Source organism: Macaca fascicularis, chromosome 9 (assembly GCF_037993035.2).
Source record: "Macaca fascicularis isolate 582-1 chromosome 9, T2T-MFA8v1.1".
NCBI classification, from domain to species: Eukaryota; Metazoa; Chordata; class Mammalia; order Primates; family Cercopithecidae; genus Macaca; species Macaca fascicularis.
In genome coordinates, this window is record NC_088383.1 from 96589971 (window position 1) to 96605951 (window position 15981).

Consider the following 15981-nt stretch of genomic DNA (forward strand, 5'->3'; position numbering starts at 1 on the left):
CCCAGGCTGGAGTGCAGTGGCATGATCATAGCTTACTGAATCCTTGAACTCCTGAACTCAAGCAATCCTCCCACCTCTGCTTCCTAGGTAGCTGGTATTACAGGCATGCACCACCATGCCTGGCATATTTCTAAATTTGTTTTGTAGAGATAAGGTCTATGTTGCCCAGGGATAAGGTAACACAATGTTGCCCAGGTTGATCTTGAATTCCTTTCCTCAAGTAATCCGCCTGCCTTGGCCTTGCAAAGTGCTACTATAGACAACAAATTCTTAAAAGAGTCTGTAATCCAAAAAGATGAAGAACAGCTAATGCAGATAATCCATCTAGATTATTTAGACAAAATCTCTAGCCTTCCTTTTACACTGTCTCAATTTCATTTTATGGGGGTTCTTCAACTTGCAAAACCCATTGATTTTCTTTTTTCTTTTCTTTCTTTTTTTTTTTTTTGAGACAGAGTCTTGCTCTGTCACCCAGGCCTGAGTGCAGTGGCATGATCTCGGCTCACTGCAACTTCTGCCTCCTGGGTTCAAGCCATTCTCCTGAGTAGCTGGGACTACAGGTGCATGCCACCATGCATGGCTAATTTTTGTATTTTTGGTAGAGACAGGGTTTCACCATGTTGGCCAGGTTGGTCTTGAACTCCTTGACCTCAGATGATCTGCCCGCCTCAGCCTCCCAAAGTGCTGAGATTATAGGTGTGAGCCGCCATACCCTGCCAACCCATTGATTTTCTATTTCTTATTTGATGCTCACTACCATGAAATGGATGAAGCACTTATTATTGCTCCCGCTCTCCATGTAATCCAGATGTCTGTCCCCACAAACCTACCAGCCAGGGGATATGAATGAGGTTACCTTCCCATTAATACTTGAAGCCTACTGGTTCCAAGCCCCTATCTGCTCATGCAGAAAACCCAGTTCTTTCCAAAGCTTACCCATGTGTTTTTGGAAGTCCCCAAGGAGTGTGTTTCCTGTGTTCCTGAGTCAGGGCCCCAGCCATGTGCCACTTGCTGTGTGGGTCTGTGGGTCTGTCTGTACCCAGAAGTGCAGATCCTGCTGGGTCACTCCAGCCACCAAAGTTTTGGTACCAGTAGGGCTGTCGCAGTTTATGGACTGTTCTTCAAGTGGGAAAAATGTTTCCTTCCTCTGTATTAACCTCAATTGAAGACTGTCTAGGAGGTTGCTTTAGTTCCACAGTATTAGAGAATTGAGTGGGGCAACTCTTGTAAGCCGTATGGATCCCTTTATCCTCATGTAGCTCCAGTGTGGCTCTGTCAGGAGGGTTCAAGACCAGATGTGGTGCTATTTCCATACCCTTTCCCCTTCCAACCTGCAGGGCCTGTTTCTGAAACTTTCTGTAAGACTCTTCTTTTCCCTGTGGGAATTATCTGCTGGTTCTACCATCTACCTCTGCAAACAGAGTCCACTGGACATACTTATGCAACCCCAGTTATGATCAGGATTCAGAGCTCTGCACAGCCCACGGAAGCATCCTAAATGCCTGTGTAAATTGATTAATAAAAATAGATAATCACGGATATGATGTGCTGCCCACCCCTACCATTTGCTGTATGTTAACTTAGTTTGGGCCTAAGTAGAGGCAGAATATCACAGTGGATGAGAGTGTGAGCTGTGAAGTCAAACTGTCTAGGTTTGTATCACAGTGATTAGCTATGAACCTGGGCCAAATTACTTAAACTCTCTGGGCTTTGTTCCTTCATCTGTATAATGGGGATGTTAATAACTGTACCTACCTCATTGGATGTTGAAAGTTTAAAAGAATCCCTGATTCAATAGTCAGTATTTCAAACATGTTAGCTATTATGAACAAACCACTCTGCATACAGTTAAAAGAATTTGTCAGGCATGGTGGTTCATGACTGTAGTCCCAGCTGCTCAGAGCCTAAGGCGGGAGGATCACTTGAGCTCAGGAGCTAGAGTCCCACCTGGACAACATAGGGAAACTTTGTCTCTAAAAATAAATTCATAAATAAAAGCACTTGGAGTCTTGAAGAGACTAAGTGACTTTATCCCTAGTCACATCACTGTGGAAGTAGCACAGATAACGATGTTCATCAGTTAGCCAACAGATATTCACTGAGTGCTCCCATGTGCCAGGCTTTGTCCAGTGGCTGGAGATAGAATGGTAATGAAGGCAGGTGAGCTTTCTGAGAAACACAGTAAAGTCATTTTCTGAGACCTAGTCCAGTAGGTCCTTCCCGCCCCCCATCAGTGGTTGTGAAACTTTCTTTTTTATTTTATTTTTCTTATTTTATTTTATTTTTTGAGACAGAGTCTCGCTCTGTTGCCCAGGCTGGAGTGCAGTGGTACGATCTCTGCTTACTGCAACGTCCGCCTCCTGGGTTCAAGCAATTCTTCTGCCTCAGCCTACCAAGTAGCTGGGATTACAGGCACTCACCACCAAGCCCAGGTAATTATTGTATTTTTAGTAGAGATGGGGTTTCACCATATTGGCCAGGCTGGTCTTAAACTCCTGACCTCAAGTGATCCACCCACCTCAGCCTCCTAAAGTGCTAGGATTAGAACCATGAGCCACTGCGCGTGGCCAAAACGTTCTTTTTTAAACCAGAGAATCATTTATTTCATTTCAAAAATCAGAGGCAATATATACAACAAAATGGAACTACCCCACTGCCCCAGTAGAAGGGAGTAGGGGCTTGGGCTCCCTCTCACCTGGAGAGCAACCTGGAGGGTATCAGGAGGAAGCCGGTTAAAACGCAGCAACAGAGGCTCCTGACAGTGCCTCGCCTCATGGTGTTTGGACTGAGCAGACAGTTAAATACTAAAAAGTGATTTATTTATATGTCAGAATGTTGGGCAAGATATCATTCATATAGATATCATTTCATTGTAAACAATTCATGAAGGTTTGAGTCACTGCCATTGAAAATTTGAAATGATCTCTATAGCCACAGACATGTGCCCACTTTTGTCTTCCTTCAACAATTGCAAATTTCTTGATTGCCCTACAATCTGTAAGCAACAGTGTTTTTATTCTGACCATGTCTCCTAAAAATATTTTGTTGGTTTTAATTTTCTCAAAGGTCTATATTTTTGAGAAATATAAACCTAAAATTAAAAATAAATTTAAAAATAAAATAGTTCTGTCTACTCAGTCCAAAAGCCAAAAAAAAAAAACCCAAAACAAAAACCAAATCACTTGTTAGAGTTTATGATAATTGTATAGTATGAGTCACTCCATATATTACTCAAGAATCTACGTTTATATCAGTGTATCATATCACTTTATTTCTCACTGGAAGTATAGTTTCAGGGTTGTCACAGACCCTTTGGTCATAAATGTCACATCTAAATTTAAAAATGGAACCTCAAGCTTGCGTTGACTGATGGCATCCAAGTAGGATCAAGACAGGGGCCTTGTGAGACTCCATCATTTAATGGCTATTCTTCCGCAGCTCTGACTTTCCAAGGCATGGTGTGAGAGCACTCTGCATATATCACCAGCACTTATTGAGCACCAATTGTGTTCTGACACTGGAGTTTGACATAGATTATTACATTTAATCAGGATAATACCACTGTGAAGATATTTTGTCCACTTGAGAAAATATGTATTAGAAAGGTTAAATAACTTATTTGAAGCCTAGACTTAAATCCAGGTTGTCCTGGATCTAACATTGGTGCTTGTTATACTGGGCATATTTTCATGTCCTCTAACCATGTGAGATTCTAGGATGTTCTAGGGCAGTTTGCTTCTATACTTGCTCCCGAAGCGTAGTTTGGAAACTATTCAACAGTAGTTATAAGATCACATGTTTGCAAGAGAAAACTTCTTGGTGAAGCTGGAGGGGATATTAACATAGGTTATAATTATTTTAAAGCAGATATCTCTTCCCAGTGGAAGGAAAAATAAATAAATAAAAAATTAGAAAACCAGATAAACATCTGAGCAATGCTTTTGGATTGTATTGGACATTCCATACAAGTTCTGATTTCACCAGCTTTTCTTGTTATATACTCTCTATTTTTAAAAATAGCATGACGAAGCTAGTATATTTATATGTTGTATATGTGAAGTGTCATAACAGGAATTTGCTCTTTGACATTGTTGCTGTAAGATTCTTTTGGTGGACAGCTGAAAATGTTTCTTAACTGTGTTTATATTTCCCTAGGCATGGCCCTTCCTGGTATGTACTTTAACTTTTCCAAGTAGCTAAATTATTATAATTAGATATGTTACATTAACTGGAAATGGTTAAGAACATAACTAAAAGAAAATCTACATTAACCAGTTGGAATCACTATTAGTTCATGATCCAACCAGTTATAGTGGAATAACACTGTATTTTTCTTTTGATTGGAGTCCAAACAACAGGAAATTTCTTGACCAGATGTAGCTATCGTATATAATGTAGCATTTGGCTGACAAAAGTAAACTTGTTTCTAAATTATCATTGCACATTTTGTTCCTGAGTCTTTTACATGTATGATCCTCTTCCAATGACCAAATGAGGACCAATTGGTCCTCATTTAGTTTCAAAAATCTGGAAATTTTTTTTCTACGGTGTTTATAAAAGATTTTAAGTTGATGAAGAATAAATCATTGTAAACTGAATGTACCTGGTTGGATTCTGTATGATTGTACTTCATTTGTTTGCAATGTACGATTATGCATGTACTTAATTTCAAGCCATTATGATTGCTTGTTATGGAAGTGGGAGTAAATATACATTTGCTATGACTGTAAACTTCTGCATTGTACAAAAATGAAAAGGTAAAATTCTGACTATGTCATCTGTCTTTGATATTGCTTTCATCATTGTTGTTTTTCCTTTAAAAAGCCCGGTTAAGCAATAAGGAGTAATTTAGGTTTTGCATAGAAACAGTCCCAAACAACCATGAAGCAGATCTATAAGGCTAACACAGAAGGCTGGAAAATTATTGAAAGCAAAAGAAAAATCATTCCTGGCCGGGCGCGGTGGCTCAAGCCTGTAATCCCAGCACTTTGGGAGGCCGAGACGGGCGGATCACGAGGTCAGGAGATCGAGACCATCCTGGCTAACACGGTGAAACCCCGTCTCTACTAAAAAACACAAAAAAAAAACTAGCCGGGCGAGGTGGCGGGCGCCTGTAGTCCCAGCTACTCGGGAGGCTGAGGCAGGAGAATGGTCTAAACCCGGGAGGCGGAGCTTGCAGTGAGCTGAGATCCGGCCACTGCACCCCAGCCTGGGCGACAGAGCAAGACTCTGTCTCAAAAAAAAAAAAAAAAACAGAAAAATCATTCCATTGAACAATAAGCTATCTCTTGGACTTACTGTGGCTAGAGAACCACAATATTCTTTTTCAAAATAAGATATACCACAATAAAATAATCAAGGCAGTTCCCACCAGAGCCAAATGAAGCACATGAAGGAAAAGGCTGAAAGCTTAAGTCAAGGTTGAAAGCCATGGGTGATGTTTCAGCACAGTTCAGGTATTACGTCTTAGAAACAGTTGGATATGTTTATGTATTAGAAAGGTTGATAAAGATGATAGGGAAACTACAGTAAATCTGTGTATACACCTGTAGTGTTGTAGCTACAGGCTTGTAAGACCAGTTGGCATTATCACTTGGCAGAACTCCTTTCTATAAACATCCCACAGATTCGCTTCCTTATTGAGACAACCTGCCAAGGAGTGTTATTTAGTCATTTTAGATGAAGGTAGATTAGAGGCTACATTGGTCAGGAATCTAGTGGACAAGAGGAGGTGGCTGCAACAGTGAAACAAACATCCCTTGGATTTCAAGGCAGAATACTTGATGGAAAAGGCAACGTTACAGACGTGTTGCAGGCAGCGCTAGGTTCTTTCAGCAACCTGCTCCATGCCTTGCTTTGCATTTTGCTTTATTTTGGCCAAGTCATTCTTTTTTTTTTTTTTTTTTTTTTTGAGACGGAGTCTCGCTCTGTCGCCCGGGCTGGAGTGCAGTGCAGTGGCCGGATCTCAGCTCACTGCAAGCTCCGCCTCCCGGGTTTACGCTGCCTCAGCCTCCGGAGTAGCTGGGACTACAGGCTCCCGCCTAGTTTTTTGTATTTTTTTGGTACAGACGGGGTTTCACCGTGTTAGCCAGGATGGTCTCGATCTCCTGACCTCGTGATTCGCCCGTCTTGGCCTCCCAAAGTGCTGGGATTACAGGCTTGAGCCACCGGGCCCGGCAGCCAAGTCATTCTTTATCAGCAGAGGCAAATGTCATGGTCTTTCTTTCAGCAATGTCGTCAGTAAGCAATCCACAGAAAGCATGATTTCTGGTGAGAACAACAGCATTTCTGAAGGCGTTATTCTTTGTTAGCCTCTCTTCCTTTTCCTCAACTAGTCTATGCGGTGGATTTCATTATCTTCCATCAGCAACCGCCATTAACATAGTGCTTTATAGTTTGCCCCCTGCAGCAACCCACGGAGATAGATGTCATTTATTAGCCCATTTTTCCAGTGAGGAAACTGAGTTTAGAAAAGTTGAAAGACACACATAGTAAAAGGGAGAACTGCTGACTTTGAATTTAGTGTTTTCTGCAAAGGACTTAGCTGCTGTAAATGCCCAAGAACATTGAAACAAAGAGTTATTTGAATGACAAACCATTACTTGCTGCACATGGTATCTAATTTGTGGTTTATGAAAGGTCTGAAAGTATATTGCAGGATTTTATGATAGACCGGATTTTTTTATTGCCAGCAGTTGCTGTCTATTTCCGGTGACATTCTTTAGGTTCTAGTAACCTTTGGAAAGTGTTTAAAAGGTGCAAAGTGATATGCCTGGAAAGTTTAGTTTCATAGCTACTAGGGGGAGTCTTATGCCCCGAAGGAATAGAACTCTAATCTTTAACTCTGTCAGAGGCCTTCTAAATGTTGCATTGAAAAGTTAGGTTTAAATGGCTTCATTAATCTAGGGCACATTCCCTCAAGTCCATAAATAACTGCATTTGTTTTCTCCAGAGTTAAAAAGTTTTCTTTATTCACCTTCCTTTCATTCTCTTCTGAATCTTGAACTTGAGAACTCTCACAAAATTGTCCCTAATTTTATTTTGTGTTATACGCTTAACCATGAGCCCTCATTTTCTTACCTGTGAGTATAATTGAGAGACTAGCATATTTGTGAGGGCATCATTGTAGGAGGAACAGTTTTCTACATTTTTTTACATTATCTAGAATCATTGAGAAATGAGATGTTTTTAGAAAGCCGAATTTTATCCCTTTAAGCCACAGACTGAAAACCAACTACACATTAACTATCTTATTTAGAAACATTTCAAAATAGTCTTACTAAAAAAAAAAAAAAATTATTCACTCAAAAAAAGAGAATATGTTCAATATAAAATAACTTTTAAAAATGACTCTGTCATTATTAGTTTTACCAGTTATTAAACTGGGCACTAATGTAATGGTGTCCTGAAGATGGGGAGACCTGTGGGATTGTTGGCTCGCACGCTAAAGAACTCCCATAACTCTGTATTTTAGTTTCTGTGTTAGAACCTTGTATGGTCAGGGTTCTCCAGAGAAACAGAACCAACAGGATGTGTATCTGTCTATCCATCTATAGATAGATATGCATCTCTCTATATAGACATAGATATAAAAATATATTTAATATATTTAAATAAATTTATATATGCATGTACATATATTAATTTATACATATATACATTATTTTAATAAATTATTATAGAATCTTTTCTCTCTACATATACATCTCTATATATAACATAGATATTATATCTGAATTATATATTTCTGATATATATCTGAATAGATAACAATATATCTATATGTTATATATAGATATCTACATATTATATAGGTATATAATAAATCTCTTTTTTTCTCTCTCTCTCTCTCTATACACACACACACACACACACACACACACAGAAAGAGATTTATTTTAAGGAATTGGTTCATGTGATTGTGGAATCTGGCAAGTCCGAAAACTGGGAGGCTGGAGACCCTGAGAAGACCTGCGGTTCAAGTCCACAGGCTGTCTGCTGGCCTAATTCTCTCCTCTTCTGGGGAGACGAGTCTTTTTTTTTTGGAGACGGAATCTCTGTCCTCCAGGCTGGAGGGCAGTGGGGCGATCTTGGCTCACTGCAAGCTCCGCCTCCCGCGTTCACGCCTTTCTCCTGCCTCAGCCTCCTGAGTAGCTGGGACCACAGGCGCCCGCCACCACGCCCGGCTAATTTTTTGTATTTTTTTTAGTAGAGACGGGGATTCACCGTGGTCTCAATCTCCTGACCTTGTGATCCGCCCGCCTCAGCCTCCCAAAGTACTGGGATTACAGGCGTGAGCCATGGCGCCCGGCCAAGTCTTTTTTTAATTAGGCCTTTGACTGATTGGATGAGGCCCACTCACATTCTGGAGGGTACTCTCTCTACTCAAAGTCTACTGATTTAAATGTTAATCCCATCTAAAAAGTACCTCCACTGAAACATCTAGAATAATGTTTGACTAAATATCTGAGTACTGTGTCCTAGCTAAATTGATATATAACATCAACCATCACAGTTTCTGTGTGTATTTTTTCAGTAGTTTTCCTTTCTCTTCCTTTGCGGTCCAGCTGTCATTTGACATTTCTTGCTGCTGAAGATGTAGCTTCTCTGAATACCACATTCGATGCCTTCTAATTTGCTGTGCTGTATACTGAGAAATCAGAACACCCTGTTTATTTAAATTCCTCTTAAAGCAAGAGACTCAGCATAATGGTGAGAGGGGCTTAAACGCCAGAGAAAGCGCATGTGCGTTAATGACTTGATGTCATTTTTCACTCCTCTGTGTTTCTGGACAGATGATTCTCAACTGTGGTTGCGCTAGCAAGACCTGTGATTCCCAGATAAGTGAGATTACCAGTCTCTTCAAAAATATTTAGGAAAGAGGGAACAGGAGGGGGAAAAAAAGGTGATTTTATGCCAAAGCCACCATGAATAACATCAGGACGACTGCTTTTTTGGGATACCATAGATTAGTGGGTTTGTTTTGTTTTTTTGAGACAAGGTCTTGCTCTGTCACCCAGGCTGGAGTACAGTGGAGTGATCAGGGCTCACTGCAGCCTCATACTCCTGGGCTCAAGTGAACCTCTTGCCTCAGCCTCCTGAGTAGCTGGGACTACAGGTGCATGCCAGCATGTCCAGCTAATTTTAAAAAACATGTGTATACACATATATATGTATACACACACACACACACACACACACACACACATTTTTTGGTAGAGATGAGGTCTTGCCATGTTACCCAGGCTGGTCACAAACTGTTGGCCTGAAGCCATCCTCCCATCTTGGCCTCCCAAAATGTTGGGATTATAGGTGTAAGCCACTGCACCTGGCTGAAAATACATTTTTACAAGTTCATGAGATGGGTACAGAAAACAGAATGAATAAGATCTAGTATTTGATAGCACAACAGGATGACTATAGTGAATAATAATTTAACTGCTGGGCGTGGTGGCTCACACCTGTAATCCCAGCACTTTGGGAGGCCGAGGTGGGTGGATCATGAGGTCAAGAGATCGAGACCATCCTGGCCAACATGGTGAAACCCCATCTCTACTAAAATACAAAAATTAGCTGGAAGTGGTGGCACATGCTTGTAGTCCCAGCTACTCGAGAGGCTAAGGCAGGAGAATAGCTTGAACCCAGGAGGCAGAGGTTGCAGTGAGCCAAGATTGTGCCACTGAACTCCAGCCGGGTGGCAGAGCAAGACTCTAAGAAATAAAAATTAAAAAAAATTAGCTGTACATTTAAAAATAACTAAGAGGATAATTGGATTTTTGTAACACAAAGGATAAATGCTTCAGGTGATGGGTACCTCATTTACCCTGATGTGATTATTATGCATTGTATTCCTGTATCAAAATATCTTATGCACCCCATAAACATATACACTATGTACCCATGAAAGTTAAAAATTAAAGAAAAAGGTGAATGAGATATTACCCAGATTGTAGTTGATTAATATTAAAAAAGAGAAACATACAACTGTCATAAGTAACTTATTATACAAAAAGTGCATACTCATTCCCATAGATTAATATCAATTATCTGATTTTTTTTCTGTCTTTTCAATTCAGTGTGTTAGTATGCAGATAGAGCCTAAACAGATAATGAAATAAAAGACTTGCTTGACGTTCTTATGAGGTTATTTTCCAAGAAAGACTAGAGAGTTTTGTTTTGGTTTGTTTTGCTAGCTTAATTTTATTTAATTGGGTTTTGGAAAACTTTAAACTCCTTACTGCATTGAGGTCAGGACTTAGATTTGAAAAGGGAACCCACAAAGAGGTGTGTCCAAAGTTAGATCAGTTTATGGAGGCCACCTCCATGATTTGAAACTCAACCCACTTTTCACATATGCTCCATTTGCTTTGGGAAGCCCTTCAAGGACTTGTCATCATGGAATCTAGAGAAACTGATGCAGCTAACACAACTACTTGGATGTGGGTCTTAATGCTTCTTGAAGGAAATGTTTGGAAGGGGCATTGTGCACATTTGAGTCATGCTTCACGGATGATGCACCTTGTGTCTAGTTTTCATGCATCACATGGCTCTTTCCACAGATGGCGTGATCAACATGAGCATCCCCATTGTACTGCCCATCTCTGCAGAGGATAAGACACGGCTGGAAGGTTGCAGCAAGTTTGTCCTGGCACATGGTGGGCAGAGGGTAGCTATCTTACGAGATGCTGAATTCTATGAACACAGAAAAGAGGAGCGCTGTTCCCGTGTTTGGGGGACAACATGTACAAAACACCCCCATATCAAAGTAAGTCACAAAACCTTTGGAAGGGCTTTCTTGATCTATTTCAACTGAGAAGAAAAATAACTATTTAATTCCTTTGCAAAGGACATAGAAAAACTGGGATTAGGTGGAAGAATGTACTTCTAAGGTAGGGTTTGCAGGCTTTGCCTTGGGAGATGTTTTTAGAAAGGTGCAAAGTAATGTCTTTCTGTTTGAGGTCTGGTCTCAATGATCTCTTGAGTCCTCAGATTCTGCAGTGGCTGGCATCCTCAGCTAAATGGAACCAGGTAAGTAATTTAGTCTGACAACATGAGTAGAGGAACAAAATCATAGCTGTAGCTATGCACAAAGCCATAACTAAAGCTTGCAGCCCTGTCCATCTTGAAAATGCACAAGGAAAATAAATATCTTCATAAAGAATGGGCCCAACCAAACACTGGAACAAGAACTCAAGAGTTCATGCTCTGTGGCTAGTGAGGGGGTCAGTGATATTCTCTCAGTAAACACAAATCAGCACAGATAGTGGCAGAGTTTCCAGAGGAAAGATACACATTTTTGTCACTGGATTTTTTATTTTATTTATTTATTTATTTATTTATTTTTTGAGACGGAGTCTCGCTCTGTCGCCCAGGCTGGAGTGCGGTGGCGCGATCTTGGCTCACTGCAAGCTCCTCCTTCTGGGTTACGCCATTCTCCTGCCTCAGCCTCCCGAGTAGCTGGGACTACAGGCACCCGCCACCACGCCCAGCTAATTTTTTGTATTTTTAGTAGAGACGGGGTTTCACTGTGTTAGCCAGGATGGTCTAGATCTCCTGACCTCGTGATCCACCCGCCTCAGCCTCCCAAAGTGCTGGGATTACAGGCGTGAGCCACTGCGCCCGGTCCCTGGATATTTTTAAGATTGAAAAAAATGTGTTCATCTGATAGGATCAGGTAGGGTCTATCATGCCTAAAGGCAAAGTACACTAACTCCTCAGATTCCTTCACAGCTTCTAATTACTGTTGGTGATGGGGTGGTGTGGGGTTTTATGAAGCTGCTGGCTGTGGTTCATTTCCCACAAAGAAAAATAAGTGAAATTGAATGCTAAAACCATCCCTCATCCAAGATAAGAGCAGTAGGGTGGAAATGAAAAAAGTCATATACTACTAATTTGACTTCTCAAATCTCCTCCCAGCATGTCCCTTTCAGCATGTTCACAGGAAGAGAGAGCACTGTCAGACCCAGGAGACTCTAAAAAGCCTGGGATTAGACAAGGCATGCCCTCCCTCTGGGCCTCAGTTTCTTTATTTATAAAAGGAGAGGCCAGGCTGGGCGCGGTGGCTCATGCCTGTAATCCTGGTACTTTGGGAGGCTGAGGCCAGCACATCACCTGAGGTTGGGAGTTCGAGACCAGTCTGGCCAACATGGTGATACCCTTTCTCTACTAAAAACACAGAAATTAGCTGGACGTGGTGGCAGGTGCCTGTAATCCCAGCTACTTGGGAGGCTGAGGCACAAGAATTGCTTGAACCCAGGAGACAGAGGTTGCAGTGAGCCAAGCTGCCACTGCACTCTAGCCTGGGTGACAGAGTGAGCAAGACGTGGTCTCAAAAAAAAAAAAAAAAAAAAAGAGAGGCCAGACTCAAAATAACTGTAAGATCTCTTCCAGCCTCATGGCCCTGTCAAAAGATAGGGCTTCTTTTGGCCTTCGTTTTTGTTACAAAATGTTCCAAAATAGGAAAGGCCTTTTTAAGGTCCCTGTTTGTGGCCTCTGAAGGCCTTCTCTATCTGAACACAAAAGTCAACGGCAAGCAAAGCAGCTTTTTCATTTATTTATTTATTTTTAAAAAATTATTATTGTTTTTTGAGATGGAGTCTTGCTCTGTCATAATCATATAGGTTTGGGATTTTATCTTTACTCAGTGACTGAAAGAATAGCAGTCATTTGGTTATGGTTATGTCAGCTCAGATATTTCTACCTTTTGGGTCTGATATTCACATACATAGGACTAGCACTAAAAAAACCTGAAGAGTTTCTTAAGTGATTACAGGCATAGCTCGTTTTACTACGCTTCACTTTATCGTGCTTCACAGATTTTGCTTTTCTTTCTTTCTTTTCTTTTCCTTTTTTTTAACAAATTGAAGGTTTGTGTCAAACCTGCTCTGAGTCTGTGAGTGCCATCTTCCCAGCAGCACGTGCTCATTTTGTGCCTCTGTGTCACATTTTGATGATTCTTATGATATTTTAGATTTCTTCATTATCGTTATGACCTGTTCTGGTGATCTACGATTAGTGATCTTTGATGTTACTATTGTAATTGTTTTGGGGCACCACGAATTGCACCCATATGATGGCAAACTTAATTGATAAATGTTGTGTGTGTTCTGCCTTCTCCACTCACTGGCCATTCCCCCATCTCTCTCCCTCTCCTTGGGACTCCCTATTCTCTGAGATCCATCAGTATTTGAATTAGGCCAATTAATAACCCTGCAGTGGCCTCTAAGTGTTCGAGTGAAAGGAAGACTCACACATCTCTCACTTTAAGTCAAACCTGGAAATGATTGAGCTTAGTGAGGAAGGCACGTAGAAAGTTGAAATAGGGCTCAGGCATGGTGGCTCACACTTGTAATCCCAGCACTTTGGGAGGCCAAGGCTGGCAGATCACCTGAAGTCGGGAGTTCGAGACCAGCCTGACCAACATGGAGAAACCCCATCTCTACTAAAAATACAAAATTAGCTGGGCATGGTGGTGCGTGCATGTAATCCCAGCTACTCGGGAGCTTGAGGCAGGCGAATCGCTTGAACTCAGGAGGCAGAGGTTGCCATGGGCCAAGATAGCGCCATTGCACTCCAGCCTGGCAACAAGAGTGATACTCCATCTCAAAAAAAACAAAAAGAAAGAAATTTGAAATAGGCCTCCTGGGCCAGTTAGCCAAGTTGTAAATGCAAAGGAAAAGTTATTGGAGAAAATTACACACAGTGAGCAAGCAAATGATAAGGAAGCAAAGCATCCTTATTGCCAATGTAGGGGTCACGGGAAAACTTCCTCTTCGCCCCCTGAAGTTTTGCTGAAAAGGCAACCGACAAAAGGCAGGTTAATAAGAAAAGGCATCCAGATTTATTAGTGCACACAGGGGGAAAATCGCAGAGTGATTACTCCTTACCCCTGATGGGGTAGAGAAGCTTGTATAACATCCTGAGATTATAGAAAAAATGAGGGCTCAGAGGATGGCCAAAACCAGGTTATGGCAGTAAATTAGGTTATGCTGGTAAGACAGGTTATGGGAGGGAGAGAAGAGAAGGCCTGGGTAGCAAAGATGGTCGTGTTATATAGATGACATGAAATTTTAAAGGTAAATGTTTCTTTCAGATCTTTAAATGTGTCAGAGTCTCAGTTAATGTTTCCTAGACCCAGCAAGGGAAGGCCCTTAGAGAGAGCCTGGCTGTATCAATGTAGATTTTCTCTTCAAATGCAAATGTTCCCCACAAAAGGCAGATTTTTAGCTATTTTTGTATTTTCCAGCCCTTCTGAATAGCCATCTTAAACTATGTCAAGGAAATATATTTTGAGGTAAAGTATTTTGGTTTCCTTAACAGATATGGAGAAGGTTTGAGTGGTCTTGCCCAACTAGCTACAACATTCCCTTAAGCCAAAACACCTAATTCAGAGCAAAGCCCTAACTCTCTTCAGTTCTATGAAGGTTGAGAGAGGTGAGGAAGCTGCAGAAGAAAAGTTGGACGCTAGCAGAGGTTGGTTCAAGGAGTTTAAGGAAAAAATCCATCTCCATAACGTAAAAGTACAAGGTGAAGCAGCAAGTGCTGATGTAGGAGCTGCAGCAGGTTACCCAGAAGATCTAGCTAAGATCACTGATGAAGGTGGCTACACTAACAACAGATTTTCAGTGTAGAAGAAACAGCCTTCTATTGGAAGAAGATGCCACCTAGGATTTTCAGAGCTAGAGAAGAGAAGTCAATGCCTGGCTTCGAAGCTTCAAAGGACAGGCTAACTCTTCTGTTAGGAGCTAGTATAGCTGGTGACTTTAAGTTGAAGCCAGTGCTCATTGGCCATTCTGAAAATCCTAGGGTCCTTAAGGATTATGCTGAATTTACTCTTCCTGTGCTCTATAAATGGAAAAACAAAGCCTGGATGATAGCACATCTGTTTATAGCGTGGTTTACTGAATATTGTAAGCCCACTATTGAGACCGACTGCTCAAAAAAAGGTTCATTTCAAAATATCACTGCTAATTGACAGTGCACCTAGTTACCCAAGAACTCTGAGGAAGATGTACAAGGAGATTAATTTGTTTTCATGCATAACACCATCCATTCTGCAGCCCACGGATCAAATAGTAATTTCAACTTTCAGGTCTTATTGTTTAAGAAATACGTTTTGTAAGGGTATAGCTGCTCTAGATGGTGATTTATCAGATGGATGTGGGCAGAGTAAACTGAAAAACTCCTGGAAGGGATTTTTTGGATGCCATAAAGAACATTTGCGATTTGTGGGAAGAGGTTAAACTATTGATGTTAATGGGAGTTTGAAAGAAGTTGATTTCATCCTTCATGGATGACTTTGAGGGGTTCAAGACTTCAGTGGAGGAAGTAACTGCAGATGTGGTGGAAATAGCAAGATAACTAGAATTAGAAGTGGAGCCTGAAGAAGTGACTGAATTGTTGCAATCTCATGATAGAACTTGAAAGGATGAGGAGTTGCTTCCTATGGATGAGCAAATATATTGTTTTTTTGAGATGGAATCTACTCCTGGTGAAGATGCTTTTGAAATGGCAATACAATATTTAGAATATTATGTAAGCTTAGTTGATAAAACAGTGGCAGCCTTTGAGAGGATTGACTCCAATTTTGAAGGAATTTCTACCATGGGTAAAATGCTATCAAACAGCATCTCATGCTACAGAGAGTCAGTTGATCTGACAAACTTCATCGTTGTCTTATTTTAATAAATTGCCATAGCCACCCCAGACTTCAGCAGCTATCACCCTTATTTGTCAGCAGCCATTAACACAAGGTAAGATCCTCCACCAGAAGAACGATTACAACTCTTTGAAGGCTCAGAGGATCATTAATATTTTTAGCAAAAAGGTATTTTTAAATTAAGATAGGCTGGGCGTGGTGGCTCACCCTGTAATCCCAACACTTTAGGAGGCCGATTGTTTCAGCCCAGGAGTTTGAGATCAGCCTTGGCAACATGGCGAAACCCTCTCCCTACTAAAAATACAAAAAACTAGCTGGGCATG

At 41.1% G+C, this 15981-nt stretch overlaps 1 protein-coding gene across 5 annotated transcripts in view; it reads left to right on the forward strand.

Annotated features, from left to right (window-relative positions):
- The window catches only part of PAPSS2 (3'-phosphoadenosine 5'-phosphosulfate synthase 2), an 89535-nt gene that overhangs the window by 58360 nt on the left and 15194 nt on the right, over positions 1-15981 (forward strand). For 4 of the 5 annotated variants that reach the window (XM_005565877.5, XM_074002158.1, XM_074002159.1 and 1 more), the window contains exon 8: positions 10560-10765. In XM_005565877.5, the coding sequence (XP_005565934.1) occupies positions 10560-10765 (206 nt within the window). Of the gene's footprint in view, positions 1-8567; positions 8713-10559; positions 10766-15981 lie in introns of those variants that run through there. The other variant, XM_074002161.1, reaches the window with a different exon arrangement.